This window comes from Cherax quadricarinatus, chromosome 67 (genome assembly GCF_038502225.1).
Source record: "Cherax quadricarinatus isolate ZL_2023a chromosome 67, ASM3850222v1, whole genome shotgun sequence".
In the NCBI taxonomy this organism is placed as follows: Eukaryota; Metazoa; Arthropoda; class Malacostraca; order Decapoda; family Parastacidae; genus Cherax; species Cherax quadricarinatus.
The window spans coordinates 14,068,597-14,090,682 of NC_091358.1; the positions used below are offsets into that span (position 1 = coordinate 14,068,597).

Sequence of the window (22,086 nt, forward strand, 5' to 3'; positions counted from 1 at the left end):
TTAATTATGTTTTCAGTATTTATGGAGACCAAAAAAACAGCCAATGAACTCTTAAAAACCGTCCGAGTACAATTAGGAAGCGCGTCTGTCTGACGTTCAGAAGACGGAGGATCGAGCCTCCTCCATGTCTTGCGCTGAAATGGCCCACATGGGTTTAGCGCTTTACATTAAATTTTAAACAGTGGTGGTGGTGGTGGTGGTGCTGGTGGTGCTGGTGGTGGTGGTGGTGGTGGTGGTGGTGGTGGTGGTGCTGCTGCTGCTGCTGCTGGTGGTGGTGGTGGTGGTGGTGGTGCTGCTGCTGCTGCTGGTGCTGGTGCTGGTGCTGCTGCTGCTGCTGGTGCTGCTGGTGCTGGTGCTGGTGCTGCTGCTGCTGCTGCTGGTGCTGGTGCTGCTGCTGCTGGTGCTGGTGCTGCTGCTGCTGGTGCTGCTGCTGGTGCTGCTGCTGCTGCTGCTGCTGCTGCAGCTGCTGCTGCTGCAGCTGCTGGTGCTGCTGCTGCTGCAGCTGCTGGTGCTGCTGCTGCTGCAGCTGCTGGTGCTGCTGCTGTTGCTGCTGCAGCTGCTGATGCTGCTGTTAAAATACTGTTGAAAATATTTCTAAGACGCATAAAATAATTTGCCGACGACTTTTTTTTAAACTGTATAAATAAAACCTAAAAGTTATGCAAAAAAAATGTTAATATTTAAAAGCAAACTTTTAAATTTTTACATAAAATGCGCCAAACCCGAACGGGTAATAGAGAGGTACCAGGGTGAGGGGCCCTGGCGGCAGAGGTAGTGTCAAGGATGTTTTAATACACTACTCACGAAATAGTAAAGACACGATTGCAAATAAACTACGGTACAGGCGGGATTGAACTCGCGGCAAGTGAGTCGTAAAACTCGAAACCGGCGCGTTAGCCACTGGGCCAGCTGGCTACAACAAGATTTATCCAACTATGTATATTTATACACCATAGGAACGGTAGCATAGGCACCACTGTGACGTACTTGGATGAATCTTATTGTAGCCATCTGGTCCAGTGGCTAACGCGCCGGTATGGAGTTCAATCCCCGCCTGTACTGTAGTTGAATACACTAACATGGAAAGTCAAGAGTTGGTGCAAGTCAGTTTCAGTTAAAAAGTTTATTGTGTATCTGCGTTGGTATTAAACTTTTCCCAAAGTTTAGTGTGTATCTGCATTGATAATCGAGCTTTCCGAAAGTTTAGAGTGTATGTGCGCTGATAGTAGACCTATCAGAAAAGTTTAGGGTATATTTGCGTTGATAGAAGGCTTTTCTGAAGGTTTAGTGTATACCTGCGTTGACAGTGGATCTTTCCGAAAGGAGAGCACGCAAAGTGACGGCGCCAAAAAGTGACTGGAAATGAACTATAAGTGCTCTTTGATAACTGGTGGCATCAAGATGTGTCAGATCGTCAACAAGACCTTTGATCAAGTAACGACTGAGAGGTATAGAGTCGCCTCTCCCTGTAATAGCTACGAGAGTCTCGTGTGGCCAATATGCAGTCCCTCAGGAACTACGGAACGAGTGGGGGGAGGGGGAGGGGGGAGGGGGCGAGGGGGGGGGCGGAGGGGAGGTTAACCCATGACATAAAATCCAGGGCAGTCCGTAAGCCAACCCCGACAATGATGAAAAGCAGTCGACCAAGAACTTATCTGTGGCTGATCAATACAGCTTCTTGTTCTCTAATCCTGACAACGACGCTGCCATTAATATAAAGTGTGCAGGGGGAAAAAGTAGAAAGTATTCTTAAAAAGGCCTATCCCGAAAAAAAAAAAAAGAAGAGAGGTCTTGAGCCTTAAACGTGTAGTCTGCATATTCGCTGTCCTTTACACTAGAACGTCCAGAGACAGAGAAAGACAGACAGAGAAACAGAGTAAAAGAATGTCTTATGTTCTCTGAAGTGGAGAGAGAACCAGCCATGAATGTGAAGGATGATAGTGTGCTACGAGTCAAACTAAACTTTTAAAAGCTTGTAACGCACGTTATGAGCCAGAGACTACGACAAAAGAAGCAGGGAGAGAAGCAATGCAGATAATGGCTGCAAGAAGTAACTCCGCTGTGAAAATACTAATCTTACCGGGTAAGAGTCCCTGTATCCTGAAAAACTGTGCAACCCATTCCATCAGGGGATACGGAGCCATTACTGTACACAGCAGTAGCCAGGAAGTGCAACTGAAAATGCTCACAGAAGAGGGAGAACATGTTTATAGCGAAGAGACTTCATTTGGGTAACCTTATTCTGGAAGAGTATCGCCAGCCAGCGGCTTCTTCAGGCCAGTTCAGAGAAAATTGGAAGATAAGGAGGAGTTTGAGGTAATCAGTCCCTCAGCTTGGAGTTTGTGTGTTCATTCCACCAATCTTGATAAAATTGCAGCATATTCGCAGGGATAGAGCTTATATACTGATGACAGATAAGGTGGAGCAGTGGTAGGCGGCGTCATCAGTGGACAAAAACACTAGTGGAAGTAGGTCATGCCTATTTGTTAGACAAGTTTTGAAGAACTCCCTGCATCAAGATCCCAAGATGTTGCTGTGTCTGACAGTTGCTGCACTGTTATCATGATTAATGGACTGACCACATCGACTCTAGGCTGAGGGACTGATTATCTCAAACTCATCTTCCTCCTTTCTCTGAATCGGACTGAAGAAGCCACTGGCAAGTGTATCTTATCAACTTCTCTGTTTTCTAAACAATTTATTCAATCTTTCAATTCCCTACACGACTCCATGGCTGATGATCAATTCCTTTTTGTCCTCCATATTGGCTGGAGTTTATATCAGAGAAATAAACTTTCTGCGGTTGACAACAGCCGAGGCCAATGATTTTTATGCCTCGGCTCATAATACTTATTGAAAAGATCTTGTAAAAACTAAGCCCGAGGCTAAGAAACCATCTGCCCCATATACAGATTTCCTTGATAAGAGTTCCGCCGTATTTGCAGTGTAAGTTAATGTCACACTTGAGGCGAAACAAATAAGTGAACCTTAGATATAAATCTAAATGTAAACTCTTTTGGAGACTAGATCTTATTAGACCTTTTGTGTATCCATATGCTCTCGCGCTACCCTCCACAGGAAGGATATGGAGTGCACAATAAACTAGCCACTACCATCCACAGGATGGATATGAAGTGCACAATAAACTAGCCACTACCATCCACAGGATGGATATGGAGTGCACAATAAACTAGCTACTACCCTCCACAGGAAGGATATGGAGTGCACAATAAACTAGCCACTACCATCCACAGGATGGATATGGAGTGCACAATAAACTAGCCACTACCATCCACAGGAAGGATATGGAGTGCACAATAAACTAGCCACTACCATCCACAGGATGGATATGGAGTGCACAATAAACTAGCCACTACCATCCACAGGATGGATATGAAGTGCACAATAAACTAGCCACTACCATCCACAGGATGGATATGGAGTGCACAATAAACTAGCCACTACCATCCACAGGATGGATATGGAGTGCACAATAAACTAGCCACTACCATCCACAGGAAGGATATGGAGTGCACAATAAACTAGCCACTACCATCCACAGGATGGATATGGAGTGCACAATAAACTAGCCACTACCATCCACAGGATGGATATGGAGTGCACAATAAACTAGCCACTACCATCCACAGGATGGATATGGAGTGCACAATAAACTAGCCACTACCATCCACAGGAAGGATATGGAGTGCACAATAAACTAGCCACTACCATCCACAGGAAGGATATGGAGTGCACAATAAACTAGCCACTACCATCCACAGGATGGATATGGAGTGCACAATAAACTAGCTACTACCATCCACAGGATGGATATGGAGTGCACAATAAACTAGCCACTACCATCCACAGGAAGGATATGGAGTGCACAATAAACTAGCCACTACCATCCACAGGAAGGATATGGAGTGCACAATAAACTAGCCACTACCATCCACAGGATGGATATGGAGTGCACAATAAACTAGCTACTACCATCCACAGGATGGATATGGAGTGCACAATAAACTAGCCACTACCATCCACAGGATGGATATGGAGTGCACAATAAACTAGCCACTACCATCCACAGGATGGATATAGAGTGCACAATAAACTAGCCACTACCATCCACAGGATGGATATAGAGTGCACAATAAACTAGCCACTACCATCCACAGGATGGATATAGAGTGCACAATAAACTAGCCACTACCATCCACAGGAAGTATATGGAGTGCACAATAAACTAGCCACTACCATCCGCAGGAAGGATATGGAGTGCACAATAAACTAGCCACTACCATCCACAGGATGGATATGGAGTGCACAATAAACTAGCTACTACCATCCACAGGAAGGATATGGAGTGCACAATAAACTAGCTACTACCATCCACAGGATGGATATGGAGTGCACAATAAACTAGCTACTACCATCCACAGGAAGGATATGGAGTGCACAATAAACTAGCCACTACCATCCACAGGATGGATATGGAGTGCACAATAAACTAGCTACTACCATCCACAGGATGGATATGGAGTGCACAATAAACTAGCCACTACCATCCACAGGATGGATATGGAGTGCACAATAAACTAGCCACTACCATCCACAGGAAGGATATGGAGTGCACAATAAACTAGCCACTACCATCCACAGGATGGATATGGAGTGCACAATAAACTAGCCACTACCATCCACAGGATGGATATGGAGTGCACAATAAACTAGCCACTACCATCCACATGATGGATATGGAGTGCACAATAAACTAGCCACTACCATCCACAGGAAGGATATGGAGTGCACAATAAACTAGCCACTACCATCCACAGGAAGGATATGGAGTGCACAATAAACTAGCTACTACCATCCACAGGAAGGATATGGAGTGCACAATAAACTAGCCACTACCATCCAAAGGAAGGATATGGAGTGCACAATAAACTAGCCACTACCATCCAAAGGAAGGATATGGAGTGCACAATAAACTAGCCACTACCATCCACAGGATGGATATGGAGTGCACAATAAACTAGCCACTACCATCCAAAGGAAGGATATGGAGTGTACAATAAACTAGCCACTACCATCCACAGGAAGGATATGGAGTGCACAATAAACTAGCCACTACCATCCAAAGGAAGGATATGGAGTGCACAATAAACTAGCCACTACCATCCAAAGGAAGGATATGGAGTGCACAATAAACTAGCCACTACCATCCACAGGAAGGATATGGAGTGCACAATAAACTAGCTACCATCCACAGGATGGATATGGAGTGCACAATAAACTAGCTACCATCCACAGGATGGATATGGAGTGCACAATAAACTAGCTACCATCCACAGGAAGGATATGGAGTGCACAATAAACTAGCTACCATCCACAGGAAGGATATGGAGTGCACAATAAACTAGCCACTACCATCCACAGGAAGGATATGGAGTGCACAATAAACTAGCCACTACCATCCACAGGATGGATATGGAGTGCACAATAAACTAGCCACTACCCTCCACAGGATGGATATGGAGTGCACAATAAACTAGCCACTACCATCCACAGGATGGATATGGAGTGCACAATTAACTAGCCACTACCATCCACAGGATGGATATGGAGTGCACAATAAACTAGCCACTACCATCCACAGGATGGATATGGAGTGCACAATAAACTAGCTACTACCATCCACAGGATGGATATGGAGTGCACAATAAACTAGCCACTACCATCCACAGGATGGATATGGAGTGCACAATAAACTAGCTACTACCATCCACAGGATGGATATGGAGTGCACAATAAACTAGCTACTACCCTCCACAGGATGGACATAAGGTGCACAATAAACTAGCCACTTCGGCGGTAAAATCTCAAGCTGGTAAAAAGAGGACCTCCGTGTCCACAGCAGAAAGGTGAGAGACTACTGGTAAATAATTCACTTAGTTTTTTATGCTGACGCGACGCTATGTGAAACTCTTTTATCAGTAATCTTGCTGACAAAATAATCACACATTTCTGCAGGTAATTAGTCGCATTTCACTATCAGTAAGTCACTGGCTCACTGCTGCTTTTCACTGTTAAGTAAAAGGACTAAGATGCAAGTAAGGTGACATTTTGTTGTGGCAACATTTCTCTCATCAGGAGCATTGTCAAGCCTTAAGCTCCTGGAGAGCGAAACGTTGCCACAATAAAATGTCACATTAGTTGCATCTGTGTCCTTTTACCTAACATTTTGTGGGAAATTCTACCATTAATACTTCTCGCTGCTGTTTATCCATGGTTAACTTTGCAGCAGTTACCGACTTCGACACTTGAGGATGACTGACTGGCCCTCCCAACTCTGCTTCACCTAGGTCTTGCCTTCCTTAAATACAACCCGCAAGTTACTATAACATCAAACTGTTACACACTGGTGTTACGCACTAGTGTTACGCCAACAAATAAATGGCATAAGAAGATAAGAAAGGGGGAACGCTGCAGCAGGCCTACTGGCCCCATACTCAGGAGGTTCTTTTTAAACCCAAACCCAACAAAAATTTTTAGCCCAACCCACCATGAATGTTACCCAAGAAAAGCTTTGACATCCCAATCAACTCTAGTACAAGTGTGATAAATGGTTTAAAACCGACAAGTTGAAGACCGAGACAGTTACGGAACATATGGGAATCTTTATTAAAGAAACGTTTCGCCACACAGTGGTTTTATCAGTCCAATACAAATCAGAAGAGTGTAAGGAGAGGAGGAGTTTAAGGTAATCAGTCCAAACTTCTCCTTTCCTTACACCCTTCTGATTTGTATTGGACTGATGAAGCCACTGTGGCGAAACCTTTCTTCAGTGAAGATTCGCATATGTTGCATAAGTTTCTCAATTCTTCAACTTGTCAGTTTTCAAAACCATTCATCATATCATACCTATATTTGAAGGTACCCAAGCCCTTAGTGTCAACGACCCCCTCCCCGAGGTAGACTGTCTCACTCCTTGAAAACTTCACTCCCAAACTGGTACCCTCCCACATCCTTTCCAAATCCAAACCCATCCAACTGGAATCCATTACTTAGACTTCCCTCTTGAAGGGACATCCTCAGAACCTCATTTATATCTCCCATACGTGTTAATACAACCAACACTCAGCAACACCGTAATTCTATTTTATGAGTACTTAAAATACAGGCAGATTGACGTACCTGACATCGGATGTGCGTGTGTTGTCCCGCGAGGAGTTTTAAGCCGCACTTACCTATGATGGAAAACAAATATTATCAATATCCTGCATCTCTGAAGTGATGATGGTATAAAATACCGACAAGTTGAAGATTAAGACATGTACAACAGATGGGTATCTTTATTAATGAAACGTTTAGCCGACACAGTAGACTTTTTCAGTCACGGAGCTAGGCGCTTGTATACAGGCAACAGGTGAAGGAGGTACAGCAGACGAAGGCATTGTCGCTGGTAGGCGGGAATCCCCAGTGAAGTAGGTTATACCCAAGGGATGGGCCAATCAAATACAAAGGGAGCAGTAGAAATAAATTAATCATGTAATCAGTTCATCAACCTTGGAGAAAAAGTGTTTGAGGTGATCAGTCCCTCAGCCTGAAGAAAGAGTTCAGTTCCATTGTCTGGAACAATATCGTTCCAGACCATGGAGCTGAACTCTTCTCCAGGCTGAGGGACTGACCACCTCGAAACTACTGGCCTATTTGAATCATCAGCGAGTTTACTCTTGTCACTTGTTATTCCTTCTTCAAGGACAGTGTGAATTATGAACAGCAATGGACCTAAAACTGATCCTTGTGGAACGCCACAAGTTATGCACACTCTTTGCTTTCTATTGGTCAGCTATGCCTCTATCCATGTTAGAACTTTACCTCCTATACCATGAGCTGCCATTTTTTCTTAAATCTTTTGTGAGATTCTTTATAAAAGAATCTTTACTAAAATTCAAATAAACATATTTTTTATCATGGTTCACTGTCTCAAATGCTTTATTAAAAAATGTTAACAAATCTGTCAGGCAGGAACGACTTTTGTGAATCCGTGTTGAGAGATTTTAATCAAATTATGCTTATTAAAGTACTTCTAATATCTGCTATAATTTATTCTAATAATTTGCCTACTATTGGACAATAATTTAATGGAATTGACTTATTCCCTGATTTAAATATAGGAACTGGTTTAGAAAAACACGTAAGCAAATACTGACGTATTTATTAGAAAACGTTTCGGCCCTGGGACCTTGATCACTTCTAACATACAGAGGTAGAAAGACATTATATATAGGCGGAGAGTGAGGTGTGAGTGACGCATGGTGACCTGAAGAATGACATCCCAACATGGCATTCTTCAGGTCACCATGCATCACTCACACCTCACTCAGGTCACCATGCATCACTCACACCTCACTCAGGTCACCATGCATCAATCATACCTCACTCAAGTCACCATGCATCACTCACACCTCACTCAGGTCACCATGCGTCACTCACACCTCACTCAGGTCACCATGCGTCACTCACACCTCACTCAGGTCACCATGCGTCACTCACACCTCACTCAGGTCACCATGCATCAATCATACCTCACTCAGGTCACCATGCATCACTCACACCTCACTCGGGTCACTATGCATAAATCATACCTCACTCAGGTCACCATGCATCAATCATACCTCACTCAGGTCACCATGCGTCACTCACACCTCACTCAGGTCACCATGCGTCACTCACACCTCACTCAGGTCACCATGCGTCACTCACACCTCACTCAGGTCACCATGCGTCACTCACACCTCACTCGGGTCACTATGCATCAATCATACCTCACTCAGGTCACCATGCGTCACTCACACCTCACTCAGGTCACCATGCGTCACTCACACCTCACTCAGGTCACCATGCATCAATCATACCTCACTCAGGTCACCATGCGTCACTCACACCTCACTCAGGTCACCATGCGTCACTCACACCTCACTCGGGTCACTATGCATCAATCATACCTCACTCGGGTCACCATGCGTCACTCACACCTCACTCAGGTCACCATGCGTCACTCACACCTCACTCGGGTCACTATGCATCAATCATACCTCACTCAGGTCACCATGCATCAATCATACCTCACTCAGGTCACCATGCATCAATCATACCTCACTCAGGTCACCATGCATCAATCATACCTCACTCAGGTCACCATGCATCAATCATACCTCACTCAGGTCACCATGCATCAATCATACCTCACTCAGGTCACCAATCATACCTCACTCAGGTCACCATGCGTCACTCAAACCTCACTCAGGTCACCATGCATCAATCATACCTCATGTCACCATGCGTCATACCTCACTCATGGTCACACTATGCATCAATCATACCTCACTCAGGTCACCATGCATCAATCATACCTCACTCAGGTCACCATGCATCAATCATACCTCACTCAGGTCACCATGCATCAATCATACCTCACTCAGGTCACCATGCATCAATCATACCTCACTCAGGTCACCATCATACCTCACTCAGGTCACCATGCGTCACTCATCATACCTCACTCAGGTCACCATGCATCAATCATACCTCACTCAGGTCACCATGCATCAATCATACCTCACTCAGGTCACCATGCATCAATCATACCTCACTCAGGTCACCATGCATCAATCATACCTCACTCAGGTCACCACATCTCACCTCTCACTCAGGTCACCATGGTCACCACTCAGGTCACCATGCGTCACTCACACCTCACTCAGGTCACCATGCGTCACTCACACCTCACTCGGGTCACTATGCATCAATCATACCTCACTCAGGTCACCATGCATCAATCATACCTCACTCAGGTCACCATGCATCAATCATACCTCACTCAGGTCACCATGCATCAATCATACCTCACTCAGGTCACCATGCATCAATCATACCTCACTCAGGTCACCATGCATCAATCATACCTCACTCAGGTCACCATGCATCAATCATACCTCACTCAGGTCACCATGCGTCACTCACACCTCACTCAGGTCACCATGCATCAATCATACCTCATGTCACCATGCGTCACTCACCTCACTCAGGTCACCATGCGTCACTCACACCTCACTCAGGTCACCATGCGTCACTCACACCTCACTCGGGTCACTATGCATCAATCTTACCTCACTCAGGTCACCATGCATCAATCATACCTCACTCAGGTCACCATGCATCAATCATACCTCACTCAGGTCACCATGCATCAATCATACCTCACTCAGGTCACCATGCATCAATCATACCTCACTCAGGTCACCATGCATCAATCATACCTCACTCAGGTCACCATGCGTCACTCACACCTCACTCAGGTCACCATGCATCAATCATACCTCATGTCACCATGCGTCACTCACCTCACTCAGGTCACCATGCGTCACTCACACCTCACTCAGGTCACCATGCGTCACTCACACCTCACTCGGGTCACTATGCATCAATCATACCTCACTCAGGTCACCATGCATCAATCATACCTCACTCAGGTCACCATGCATCAATCATACCTCACTCAGGTCACCATGCGTCACTCACACCTCACTCAGGTCACCATGCATCAATCATACCTCACTCATGTCACCATGCGTCACTCACCTCACTCAGGTCACCATGCGTCACTCACACCTCACTCAGGTCACCATGCGTCACTCACACCTCACTCGGGTCACTATGCATCAATCATACCTCACTCAGGTCACCATGCATCAATCATACCTCACTCAGGTCACCATGCATCAATCATACCTCACTCAGGTCACCATGCGTCACTCACACCTCACTCAGGTCACCATGCATCAATCATACCTCACTCATGTCACCATGCGTCACTCACCTCACTCAGGTCACCATGCGTCACTCACACCTCACTCAGGTCACCATGCGTCACTCACACCTCACTCGGGTCACTATGCATCAATCATACCTCACTCGGGTCACTATGCATCAATCATACCTCACTCAGGTCACCATGCATCAATCATACCTCACTCATGTCACCATGCGTCACTCACCTCACTCATGTCAACATGCGTCACTCACACCTCACTCAGGTCACCATGCATCACTCACACCTCACTCTCCGCCTATATATATAGTTTTTCAACCTCTGTATGCTAGAAGTGATCAAGGTCACAGGACCGAAACGTTTTCTAATAAATATGTCCTAGTGTTTACTTACCTGTCTTTCTATCCCAACTTGTCGGTATTTATCACCAAGGATTATACCAAATATAGGAATTACATTAGCCATCTTCGACATCTCAGGCACAGCACCAGTTTAGTGATAAGTTGAACAGGCTCGTTAGTGGCTAAGTTCCAACTTTTATTCTTTAAGTAACCTTGAATACAGTTCTTCAGGGCCCCGGGACTTATTTTCTTTTTAGTCTGTTTGATAATCACATCCCTCGTAAGAGTATTGCTGCTAAATTTTTCTTCAGGACCTGAATAATTAGTGATTGCTAACATATTATATTAATTTTAAAGATCTCTTGGCCCCTTACTTACCTAATGTCGTAGTATCACTGTACATATCGCTGAAGTAGCTAATTTGGCTCAAAAGAGGAGGAAAAACACAACACACACACACAGATACAGTCCACACTCGAGGAAAGTCACAGGTCAACTGACAGGTCAACATCTGTGAAGTTTAAATCCTCGTTTAACTCCGCCCACCGCCAGGATTGCCAACCCTCCTTTTATTATATATATTTATATTTCTCATTTTTAAGCATTAGCTGATAAATTAGACACATGAGCAACACTTGGGTATCTTAACTGTGGAAACGTTTCGCCACACAGTGGCTTCATTAGTTCAATACAAAGAAGAATGGTGAAGATCAGAAGGAGTTTGAGGTAATCAGTCCCTCAGCCTGGAGTCGATACAATCAGTCCATCAATCTTGATAAGTATACGGTATATGCGTGAAGGAGCTTATATACTGCAGACAGGTGAGGTGAAGCAGTTGTAGGTGGTGTCATCTTGGGCAAATCTACAGGTGGAAGTAGATCATGACTATAGGTTAGGCAAGCGTAAAATTTGAGGTAATCAGTCCCTCAGCCTGGAGTCGATATAATCAGTCCATTCATCTTGATAAGATGGAAATCCCTCCTTCGCGCATATGCTGTATTTTTATCAAAATTGGCTGACTGATTACATGGACTCCAGGAAACACATGTGTCTTATAACCTGGGATTAGTAGATCCCATACATCCTCAAGGTTATGTTCTTGCAAACACACGACATCAACCCTATACCTGCCAATCCTCACTAACAAATTATACCACGGGTGGGGTTTGAACCCGCGGTCAGAGAGTCTCAAAACTCCAGACCGTCGCGTTAGCCACTGAGCCAGCTACCTGGCCCCGGGTTCAAATCCCACCCGTGGTATGGTTTGTTTGCAATCGTGTCATTACGATTTCGTGAGTCATGTTGACAACCTCACTAACCAATGTCTCACCACACATATCCCCATTAATATTGACAGTCATTAACCTGAGGTCTAGTTGTAAGGTGGGTTGTCCCTCACACAATCTCTACCCTTCGCTTTGTATTTCCCCTACTACATACTTTAGTTTTTATCACAAGTCCCGGTTTCTTGAACTCTTTGACACTACTCGACTTGGCATCTAGATGAGTACAAATAGGAAGCAAGTTTGTTTCGCGCTTAGCAGACGGAAGATCAAGCTTCCACATCCTGCCCTGAGTCACCCACGTGAGTTTAGCGCTTAACATGAATTATTTATTATTTACTACTCGACTTGCTCCTCACATTCTCGGAACCAACGGATATCTCTGTCCATGACTTGTTACCCGTCTGCCTTTGTGCAGGTGTTAACATATCACATGTATCTGATGCCGCTGCTGTTTGTTTCCTGTTTCGCGTGTACTCCAGCTTGTGTATGTTTATCATGATGCACCTCCACGTCAGCTACCACTACACCGATCCCCACCTCGTACTCAACGATTAACACAGGTACACTAAAATTTTCTGTTGTCTTCTCCGCAGCTTTCCTCGCACATTTGGGCCCTGGGGCCCCTTTCCTGTGACCCTTGACATCTTTTCCGTCTAGGAAGAAAAATACCATTTTAAAGCTTTCTCCAATACGTCATCTAGCGCTGCTACCTCCGAATCCGGAAGTACAGTAATAATAATAATCTTTATTTCTACAAGTACATGTACAAGGTATACAGGCCTACTTGACATCAATGACATACTACTCTACAGAAAGCTGTTTGTTATGCAGAGCATTTCGGGCATATTAGGTCAATTTTGTAATAGGATGAGACCCACACCAGTCGGCTAACATATAGGTACCCATTTTATACTGATGGGTGACCATGGACAGCAGGTGTCTCATGGAAACGCGTCCAAATGTTTTCTAGCCGTACTGGGGATTCGATCTCCGGACCTCAGTGTGAGCTGAGTGCACTAGCAATCGAGCTGCTCTCCGGCACTATGTCCATGTTCCCTCGGTCCTCATGGAAACGATGCATGCCCCATGGCCTGGAAACTCGGTCCTTCTCTGACGAAAACGTCCTGTTCACATTCTGCAGGTTCTTTCTACGGGGACACCCTACGGTCATATGGTCCTATCCTTCGCATATTCTTCTAGAAGTGAGTCTCTGGCCTGGACATGCAAGCTGATATCCGGCAGGACGACGTAGGACGGCACGGGGCACTTTAACGACATTTTTGAGAAAGTATGTTTCCTCAAGTAAACTAGCATATACACCAGTCACCCCACATATAAAGTTATGCCACATGCATCTTTCCATATCTTGAGAACACGTTACGTAATTCAACCTCATTAACCTCGAAAAGCATATTGCGAATCTTGACCCAAGTGAATCTCTTGGATACATGCACCATCACAACGTCTTCAAATTTCTCCAATACTGTATATCTCATCATCAGCAATCCCGTATGTGTTCCTTATTATAGATGGCAGCAACACACTGGGCATTTCTGCGCCACAGCTCCCTTCATTAGCTAATGACGCTTCCATAATCCCGTAGCCACCGTACCCACGGCCAGGCCACACTCACGAAATATTGCGGAGCACCTGACCATATTATGTCCACACAGGCTGCTGTCAGGGCGGCGAATGTCTCCGTTCCGTTCGATCGTTCCTTGTTTGCCAGTACACGACCTGGCACGGGTTTTAATTATAAAAGATGACCCGTCAGTGGTGCAGAATATAAGCTGCTGGCAAGGTTGTAGCAGAGGTTCGTGGTCACAGCTACACTGACGTGGTCACTTCATCTCAACTTGCCCTCGCTCTACAGAGTATAACTGCACAAACCATACCACGGGTGGGGTTTGAACCCGCGGTCAGAGTCTCAAAACTCCAGACCGCCGCGTTAGCCACTGGGCCAGCTAGCTTCAATAAGATTCGTCCAACTAGGAAGGTTAGCATAGGCACCACTGTGTCCACAAATGTATGTTCAAACCCCACCCGTGGTATGGTTTGCAATCGTGTCAATACTATTTCGTGAGTCAAGTTATAACTGCACTCTGGAGCTCGTGGTAGGAGTGGGCCACACAGTCGCCTTCACCATTCCCACATTGCTTATAGTGGCGTCTAAGTTCAGTGGTGTACGCTGGTGTGAGTATTCCCAGGCTCACAGTTATGCTGCCGCTTACCCCGCCCCCCACGGCTGACAACCCCAAATCTACGACTTCAAGGGTGATAGACTGATTACATCGTCTTCACATCTCTACTGCTTTACCAACTTTTCTGTACTCGACTGAAGAAGCCTACTGTGTAGGCGAAACATTTAGGAATAAAGTTGCCTAACTGTTGCTCATGTGTCTTACCAGGGATACTACAGTCCTTATTCTGCATAATTTTATAATGAATATAAAATAAGAACAATAGTGACAAAGAAATTATAGTGATACAGAATTAGAATGCGTAATGTACGACTTTACAACATGTTACAGAAATTATAGCGATGAGTAGCATAGTATTAGTAGATGTATAGTGTAATGGTGGTGGATATGTAGTACCACTGTAACAATGTACCACTGTACCATGTACTACTAACATTGTACCACTGTACCATGTACTACTAACACTGTGCAATGTACCACTGTAATAATGTACCATATATCACTGTACCATGTACTAACATCGTACCACTGTACCATATACTACTAACATTGTACTATGTACCACTAACAATGTCCCATGTACCAACATTGTACAATGTACCATGTACTAACATTGTACAATGTACCAATGTAAAATGTACCACTGACAATATACCATGTAACACTGTACCATGGTACAGTGTTACATAGTACCCACAGTATACCAACAATCAATATATTATACTATAATCGCTACGTTTTTTGTTTTCATGGTAATTTTTTATAATTGTGGTCTTGATGATGGTTCAAGACTCTCCCGAAACTATTATAACTTTTATCATTTTTATTGGTTATTTTTATTAATAAAATAATAGTAATAATAATAGTAATAGTAATAATAATAATATAAATAATGAAAATATATTACATGATCAAGTCCTCAAAAAATAAGATTATTACTGTAATAAAAAATATTGTGGCGTCACACCTCACTTCTTGGCGTTCCACCTCATTCTTCTTGGTGTCACACCTCACTCTTCTTGGCGTCACACCTCACTTTTCTTGGTGTCACACCTCACTCTTCTTGGCGTCCCATATAACTTCCTGGCGTCCCATATAACTTCTTGGCGTCACACCTCACTTCTTGGCGTTCCACCTCATTCTTCTTGGTGTCACACCTCACTCTTCTTGGTGTCACACCTCACTCTTCTTGGTGTCACACCTCACTCTTCTTGGTGTCACACCTCACTCTTCTTGGTGTCACACCTCACTCTTCTTGGTGTCACACCTCACTCTTCTTGGTGTCACACCTCACTCTTCTTGGTGTCACACCTCACTCTTCTTCCACTCTACGTGTAGCAACATGGATAATGATATTATTGTATTCCCGAGCAGTGACCTGCCTCCTGATGTATGAGAGAGCCAGCAGGTCACCTGTGCTCACCACTCTCATCACTCTCTCTTCGTAGATCTTAGCTACTGCACCTCCACAGGTCATTAAAGACCGAGCCACACAAGGAACGCAACACACAATACACAGGTACACAAGCTGTAGCAGGGTCACCACCGCCAAGACTGTAAACAATAGCACTGAGATAGTGACTATTTCTTGGTACACAGTGGCTTGTGGGATATAACATCCGTAGTGGGTTGAAGAGTCACCGTGGATGTAATCCTCCACTTCTATGTCACACCTGGCAAAGGAGGGGAACACCAGCGACATACAATCTGCGTATGTGACGGCATCACGAGATACATGATTTTTAGTAAAAATTTCTAATATTTTCCCGTTGGTTAGCCAGTAGTAACTCAATAATGAAAACATATCTAATATAAGCATCATTAAATTAATCACTATGGAGGAATGGAGCAGCCTTGAAAAACTACCCACATACTGGCCAAGGGTCTCCACTGCTATATTTCTAGCAGTGGCACCTCCACCCTCCAAGTCATATTGGACGGATGCATCTGGTAATGGTTTTTGCAGTCGATTATCACTAAGAATATACTCGGCAAAAACAAGGGTTGAATACGGGATAAATAAGTAAGACAGCCAGAAGATATATTTCAGCGCTTTAGACCTGGTGCGGCTACCATCACCGTCGTTATACCCCACTGAATAATGTTTAGTAACACACATGTCAATATACTCAGAGGGTATAACTTGACCTCCATTCCTGTTGAAACATTTGATCTCCCCACCACTCAGTTGAAGTCTGGCAAAGAGAATCACTAGCAGAAGCAAGGCCAGGCGATGAAATATGGTAGATATGTTAGTTAATTCTCCAGTGCCAAAAGTAATAATCCATTTGACAATGCGCACCACTAAACGTGGCTCTAAGAACTTTTTGATCCACTGAGGCATTTTCAAGGTTAATACTTAGTTGCGAAGAAGAGATAAATTTGTTAGATTTGAACAACTTCACAAGTCAATTAATATTACTTAACTTAGTTTACCACTTCATAAATAATATAGTGTTAGAGAAAATATAGTGATACTGGAATATGTTTTGTTGTACTATAAAGTAATATAATATTACACAGGTTAGAGTGATGTTTCAATTATGTGTAATGTGAGACTTTATAATATAATGTTAGAGAAAATATAGTGATGTTGGAAAATATATGATACTATAAATATAATACACAGATTATATTGAAGTTTCATGTGTAATGTGTGACTTTATAAGTAATATAATGTTACAAAAATTATAGTGATGTTGGAAAATGTTATACTATAAAGTAATATAATATTACACAGGTTATACTGATGTTTCAATATACCAGTAGTGACACTACCAGTAGTGACACTACCAGTAGTGACACTACCAGTAGTGACACTACCAGTAGTGACACTACCAGAAGTGACACTACCAGTAGTGACACTACCAGTAGTGACACTACCAGTAGTGACACTACCAGTAGTGACACTACCAGAAGTGACACTACCAGTAGTGACACTACCAGTAGTGACACTACCAGAAGTGACACTACCAGTAGTGACACTACCAGTAGTGACACTACCAGTAGTGACACTACCAGAAGTGACACTACCAGTAGTGACACTACCAGTAGTGACACTACCAGTAGTGACACTACCAGTAGTGACACTAACAGTAGTGATACTACCAGTAGTGATACTACCAGTAGTGATACTACCAGTAGTGACACTACCAGTAGTGATACTACCAGTAGTGACACTACCAGTAGTGATACTACCAGTATTATTATTATTATTAAATATTAGCCGGTATTCTCCCGGCCCGGGCCTTTTCCATGTGGTGGCCCGGCCTTGGCTCCCTCTTTAGGGAGGGTCTGAGACCTAAGTCTCCCATGGGAAGAGGCACAAGCACCTCCTCATCTTTGGGACCAACTGTCCCCAGGCCTAGCCACAAGCTAGGCCTCTCTGGTCTGCCATCCCCGCCCCAAGGGGGCAAATGGGAATGACAGTCTTATGAGCTAATACTACCAGTAGTGACACTACCAGTAGTGATACTACCAGTAGTGACACTACCAGTAGTGATACTACCAGTAGTGACACTACCAGTAGTGACACTACCAGTAGTGACACTACCAGTAGTGACACTACCTGTAGTGACACTACCAGTAGTGACACTACCAGTAGTGATACTACCAGTAGTGATACTACCAGTAGTGATACTACCAGTGGTGACACTACCAGTAGTGACACTACCAGTAGTGACACTACCAGTAGTGACACTAGCAGTAGTGATACTACCAGTAGTGACACTACCAGTAGTGACACTACCAGTAGTGTCACTACCAGTAGTGACACTACCAGTAGTGACACTACCAGTAGTGATACTACAAGTAGTGACACTACCAGTAGTGACACTACCAGAAGTGTCACTACCAGTAGTGACACTACCAGTAGTGACACTACCAGTAGTGACACTACCAGTAGTGACACTACAAGTAGTGATACTGCCAGTAGTGATACTACCAGTAGTGACACTACCAGTAGTGATACAAGCAGTGATACTGCCAGTAGTGATACTACAAGTAGTGATATTACCAGTAGTGATACTACAAGTAGTGACACTACCAGTAGTGACACTACCAGTAGTGATACTGCCAGTAGTGATACTACAAGTAGTGATACTGCCAGTAGTGATACTACAAGTAGTGATATTACTAGTAGTGATACTACAAGTAGTGACACTACCAGTAGTGACACTACCAGTAGTGATACTAAAAGTAGTGATACTGCCAGTAGTGATACTACCAGTAGTGATATTACCAGTAGTGACACTACCAGTAGTGATACTACCAGTAGTGACACTACCAGTAGTGACACTACCAGTAGTGTCACTACCAGTAGTGACACAACCAGTAGTGACACTACCAGTAGTGATACTACCAGTAGTGACACTACCAGTAGTGACACTACCAGAAGTGGCACTACCAGTAGTGATACTACCAGTAGTGACACTACCAGTAGTGACACTACCAGTAGTGATACTACCAGTAGTGACACTACCAGTAGTGACACTACCAGAAGTAGCACTACCAGTAGTGACACTACCAGTAGTGACACTACCAGTAGTGACACTACCAGTAGTGATACTACCAGTAGTGACACTACCAGTAGTGACACTACCAGTAGTGATATTGCCAGTAGTGACACTACCAGTAGTGACACTACCAGTAGTGACACTACCAGTAGTGACACTACCAATAGTGATACTACCAGTAGTGACACTACCAGTAGTGACACTACCAGAAGTGACACTACCAGTAGTGACACTACCAGTAGTGACACTACCAGTAGTGACGCTACCAGTAGTGACACAACCAGTAGTGACACTACCAGTAGTGACACTACCAGTAGTGACACTACCAGTAGTGACGCTACCAGTAGTGACACTACCAGTAGTGACACTACCAGTAGTGACACTACCAGTAGTGACACTACAAGTATTGATACTGCCAGTAGTGATACTACAAGCAGTGATACTACAAGTAGTGACACTACCAGTAGTGACACTACCAGTAGTGACACTACCAGTAGTGACACTACCAGTAGTGACACTACAAGTAGTGACACTGCCAGTAGTGACACTACCAGTAGTGACACTACCAGTAGTGACACTACCAGTAGTGATACTACAAGTAGTGACACTACCAGTAGTGACACTACCAGTAGTGACACTACCAGTAGTGACACTACCAGAAGTGACACTACCAGTAGTGACACTACCAGTAGTGACACTACCAATAGTGATACTACCAGTAGTGACACTACCTGTAGTGACACTACCAGTAGTGATACTACAAGTAGTGATATTGCCAGTAGTGATACTACCAGTAGTGACACTACCAGTAGTGATACTACCAGTAGTGATACTACCAGTAGTGACACTACCAGTAGTGACACTACCAGAAGTGACACTACCAGTAGTGACACTACCAGTAGTGATACTACCAGAAGTGACACTACCAGTAGTGATACTACCAGTAGTGACACTACCAGTAGTGACACTACCTGTAGTGACACTACCAGTAGTGACACTACCAGTAGTGACACTACCAATAGTGATACTGCCAGTAGTGACACTACCAGTAGTGACACTACCTGTAGTGACACTACCAATAGTGATACTACCAGTAGTGACACTACCAGTAGTGACACTACCAGTAGTGACACTACCAATAGTGATACTACCAGTAGTGACACTACCAGTAGTGACACTACCTGTAGTGACACTACCAGTAGTGACACTACCAGTAGTGACACTACCTGTAGTGACACTACCAGTAGTGACACTACCAGTAGTGATACTACAAGTAGTGATACTACAAGTAGTGATATTGCCAGTAGTGATACTACCAGTAGTGACACTACCAGAAGTGACACTACCAGTAGTGACACTACCAGTAGTGATATTACCAGTAGTGACACTACCAGTAGTGACACTACCAGAAGTGACACTACCAGTAGTGACACTACCAGTAGTGACACTACCAATAGTGATACTACCAGTAGTGACACTACCAGTAGTGACACTACCAGTAGTGACACTACCAATAGTGATACTACCAGTAGTGACACTACCAGTAGTGACACTACCTGTAGTGACACTACCAGTAGTGATACTACAAGTAGTGATACTACAAGTAGTGATATTGCCAGTAGTGATACTACCAGTAGTGACACTACCAGAAGTGACACTACCAGTAGTGACACTACCAGTAGTGATATTACCAGTAGTGACACTACCAGAAGTGACACTACCAGAAGTGACACTACCAGTAGTGACACTACCAGTAGTGACACTACCAGAAGTGACACTACCAGTAGTGACACTACCAGTAGTGACACTACCAATAGTGATACTACCAGTAGTGATACTACCAGTAGTGACACTACCAGTAGTGACACTACCAGTAGTGACACTACCAGTAGTGATATTGCCAGTAGTGATACTACCAGTAGTGACACTACCAGTAGTGACACTACCAGTAGTGATACTACCAGTAGTGACACTACCAGAAGTGACACTACCAGTAGTGACACTACCAGTAGTGACACTACCAGTAGTGATATTACCAGTAGTGACACTACCAGTAGTGACACTACCAGTAGTGACACTACCAGAAGTGACACTACCAGTAGTGACACTACCAGAAGTGACACTACCAGTAGTGACACTACCAGTAGTGACACTACCAGTAGTGACGCTACCAGTAGTGACGCTACCAGTAGTGACACTACCAGTAGTGACACTACCAGTAGTGTCACTACCAGTAGTGACACTACCAGTAGTAACACTACCAGTAGTGACGCTACCAGTAGTGACACTACCAGTAGTGACACTACCAGTAGTGACACTACCAGTAGTGACACTACCAGTAGTGACACTACAAGTAGTGATACTGCCAGTAGTGATACTACAAGCAGTGATATTACCAGTAGTGATACTACAAGTAGTGACACTTCCAGTAGTGACACTACCAGTAGTGATACTGCCAGTAGTGATACTACAAGTAGTGATACTGCCAGTAGTGATACTACCAGTAGTGATATTACCAGTAGTGATACTACAAGTAGTGATACTGCCAGTAGTGATACTACAAGTAGTGATATTGCCAGTAGTGATACTACAAGTAGTGACACTACCAGTAGTGACACTACCAGTAGTGATACTACAAGTAGTGATACTACAAGTAGTGATACTGCCAGTAGTGATACTAACAGTAGTGATATTACCAGTAGTGACACTACCAGTAATGACACTACCAGTAGTGATACTACCAGTAGTGACACTACCAGTAGTGACACTACCAGAAGTGGCACTACCAGAAGTGGCACTACCAGTAGTGATACTACCAGTAGTGATACTACCAGTAGTGACACTACCAGTAGTGACACTACCAGTAGTGACACTACAAGTAGTGATACTACAAGTAGTGATACT

The 22,086-nt window shown here is 44.1% G+C and overlaps 1 protein-coding gene across 1 annotated transcript; it reads right to left on the reverse strand.

Moving 5' to 3' along the window:
* Positions 1 to 15,543: 15,543 nt before the first annotated feature.
* On the reverse strand, positions 15,544 to 17,099 carry LOC138854697 (uncharacterized). The gene is made up of 2 exons (XM_070099408.1): positions 15,980 to 17,099; positions 15,544 to 15,783 (listed from the first exon to the last, which is right to left on the reverse strand). Exon 1 carries the CDS (start codon positions 17,010 to 17,012, stop codon positions 15,981 to 15,983), a length of 1,032 nt encoding a protein of 343 aa, XP_069955509.1. The 5' UTR covers positions 17,013 to 17,099; the 3' UTR covers positions 15,544 to 15,783; position 15,980.
* Positions 17,100 to 22,086: the final 4,987 nt, after the last annotated feature.

What these genes read in the sequence shown, in the direction of transcription:
- LOC138854697 (XM_070099408.1), bottom strand. Translation starts at nt 17,012, where the DNA reads ATGCCTCAGTGGATCAAAAAGTTCTTAGAGCCACGTTTAGTGGTGCGC.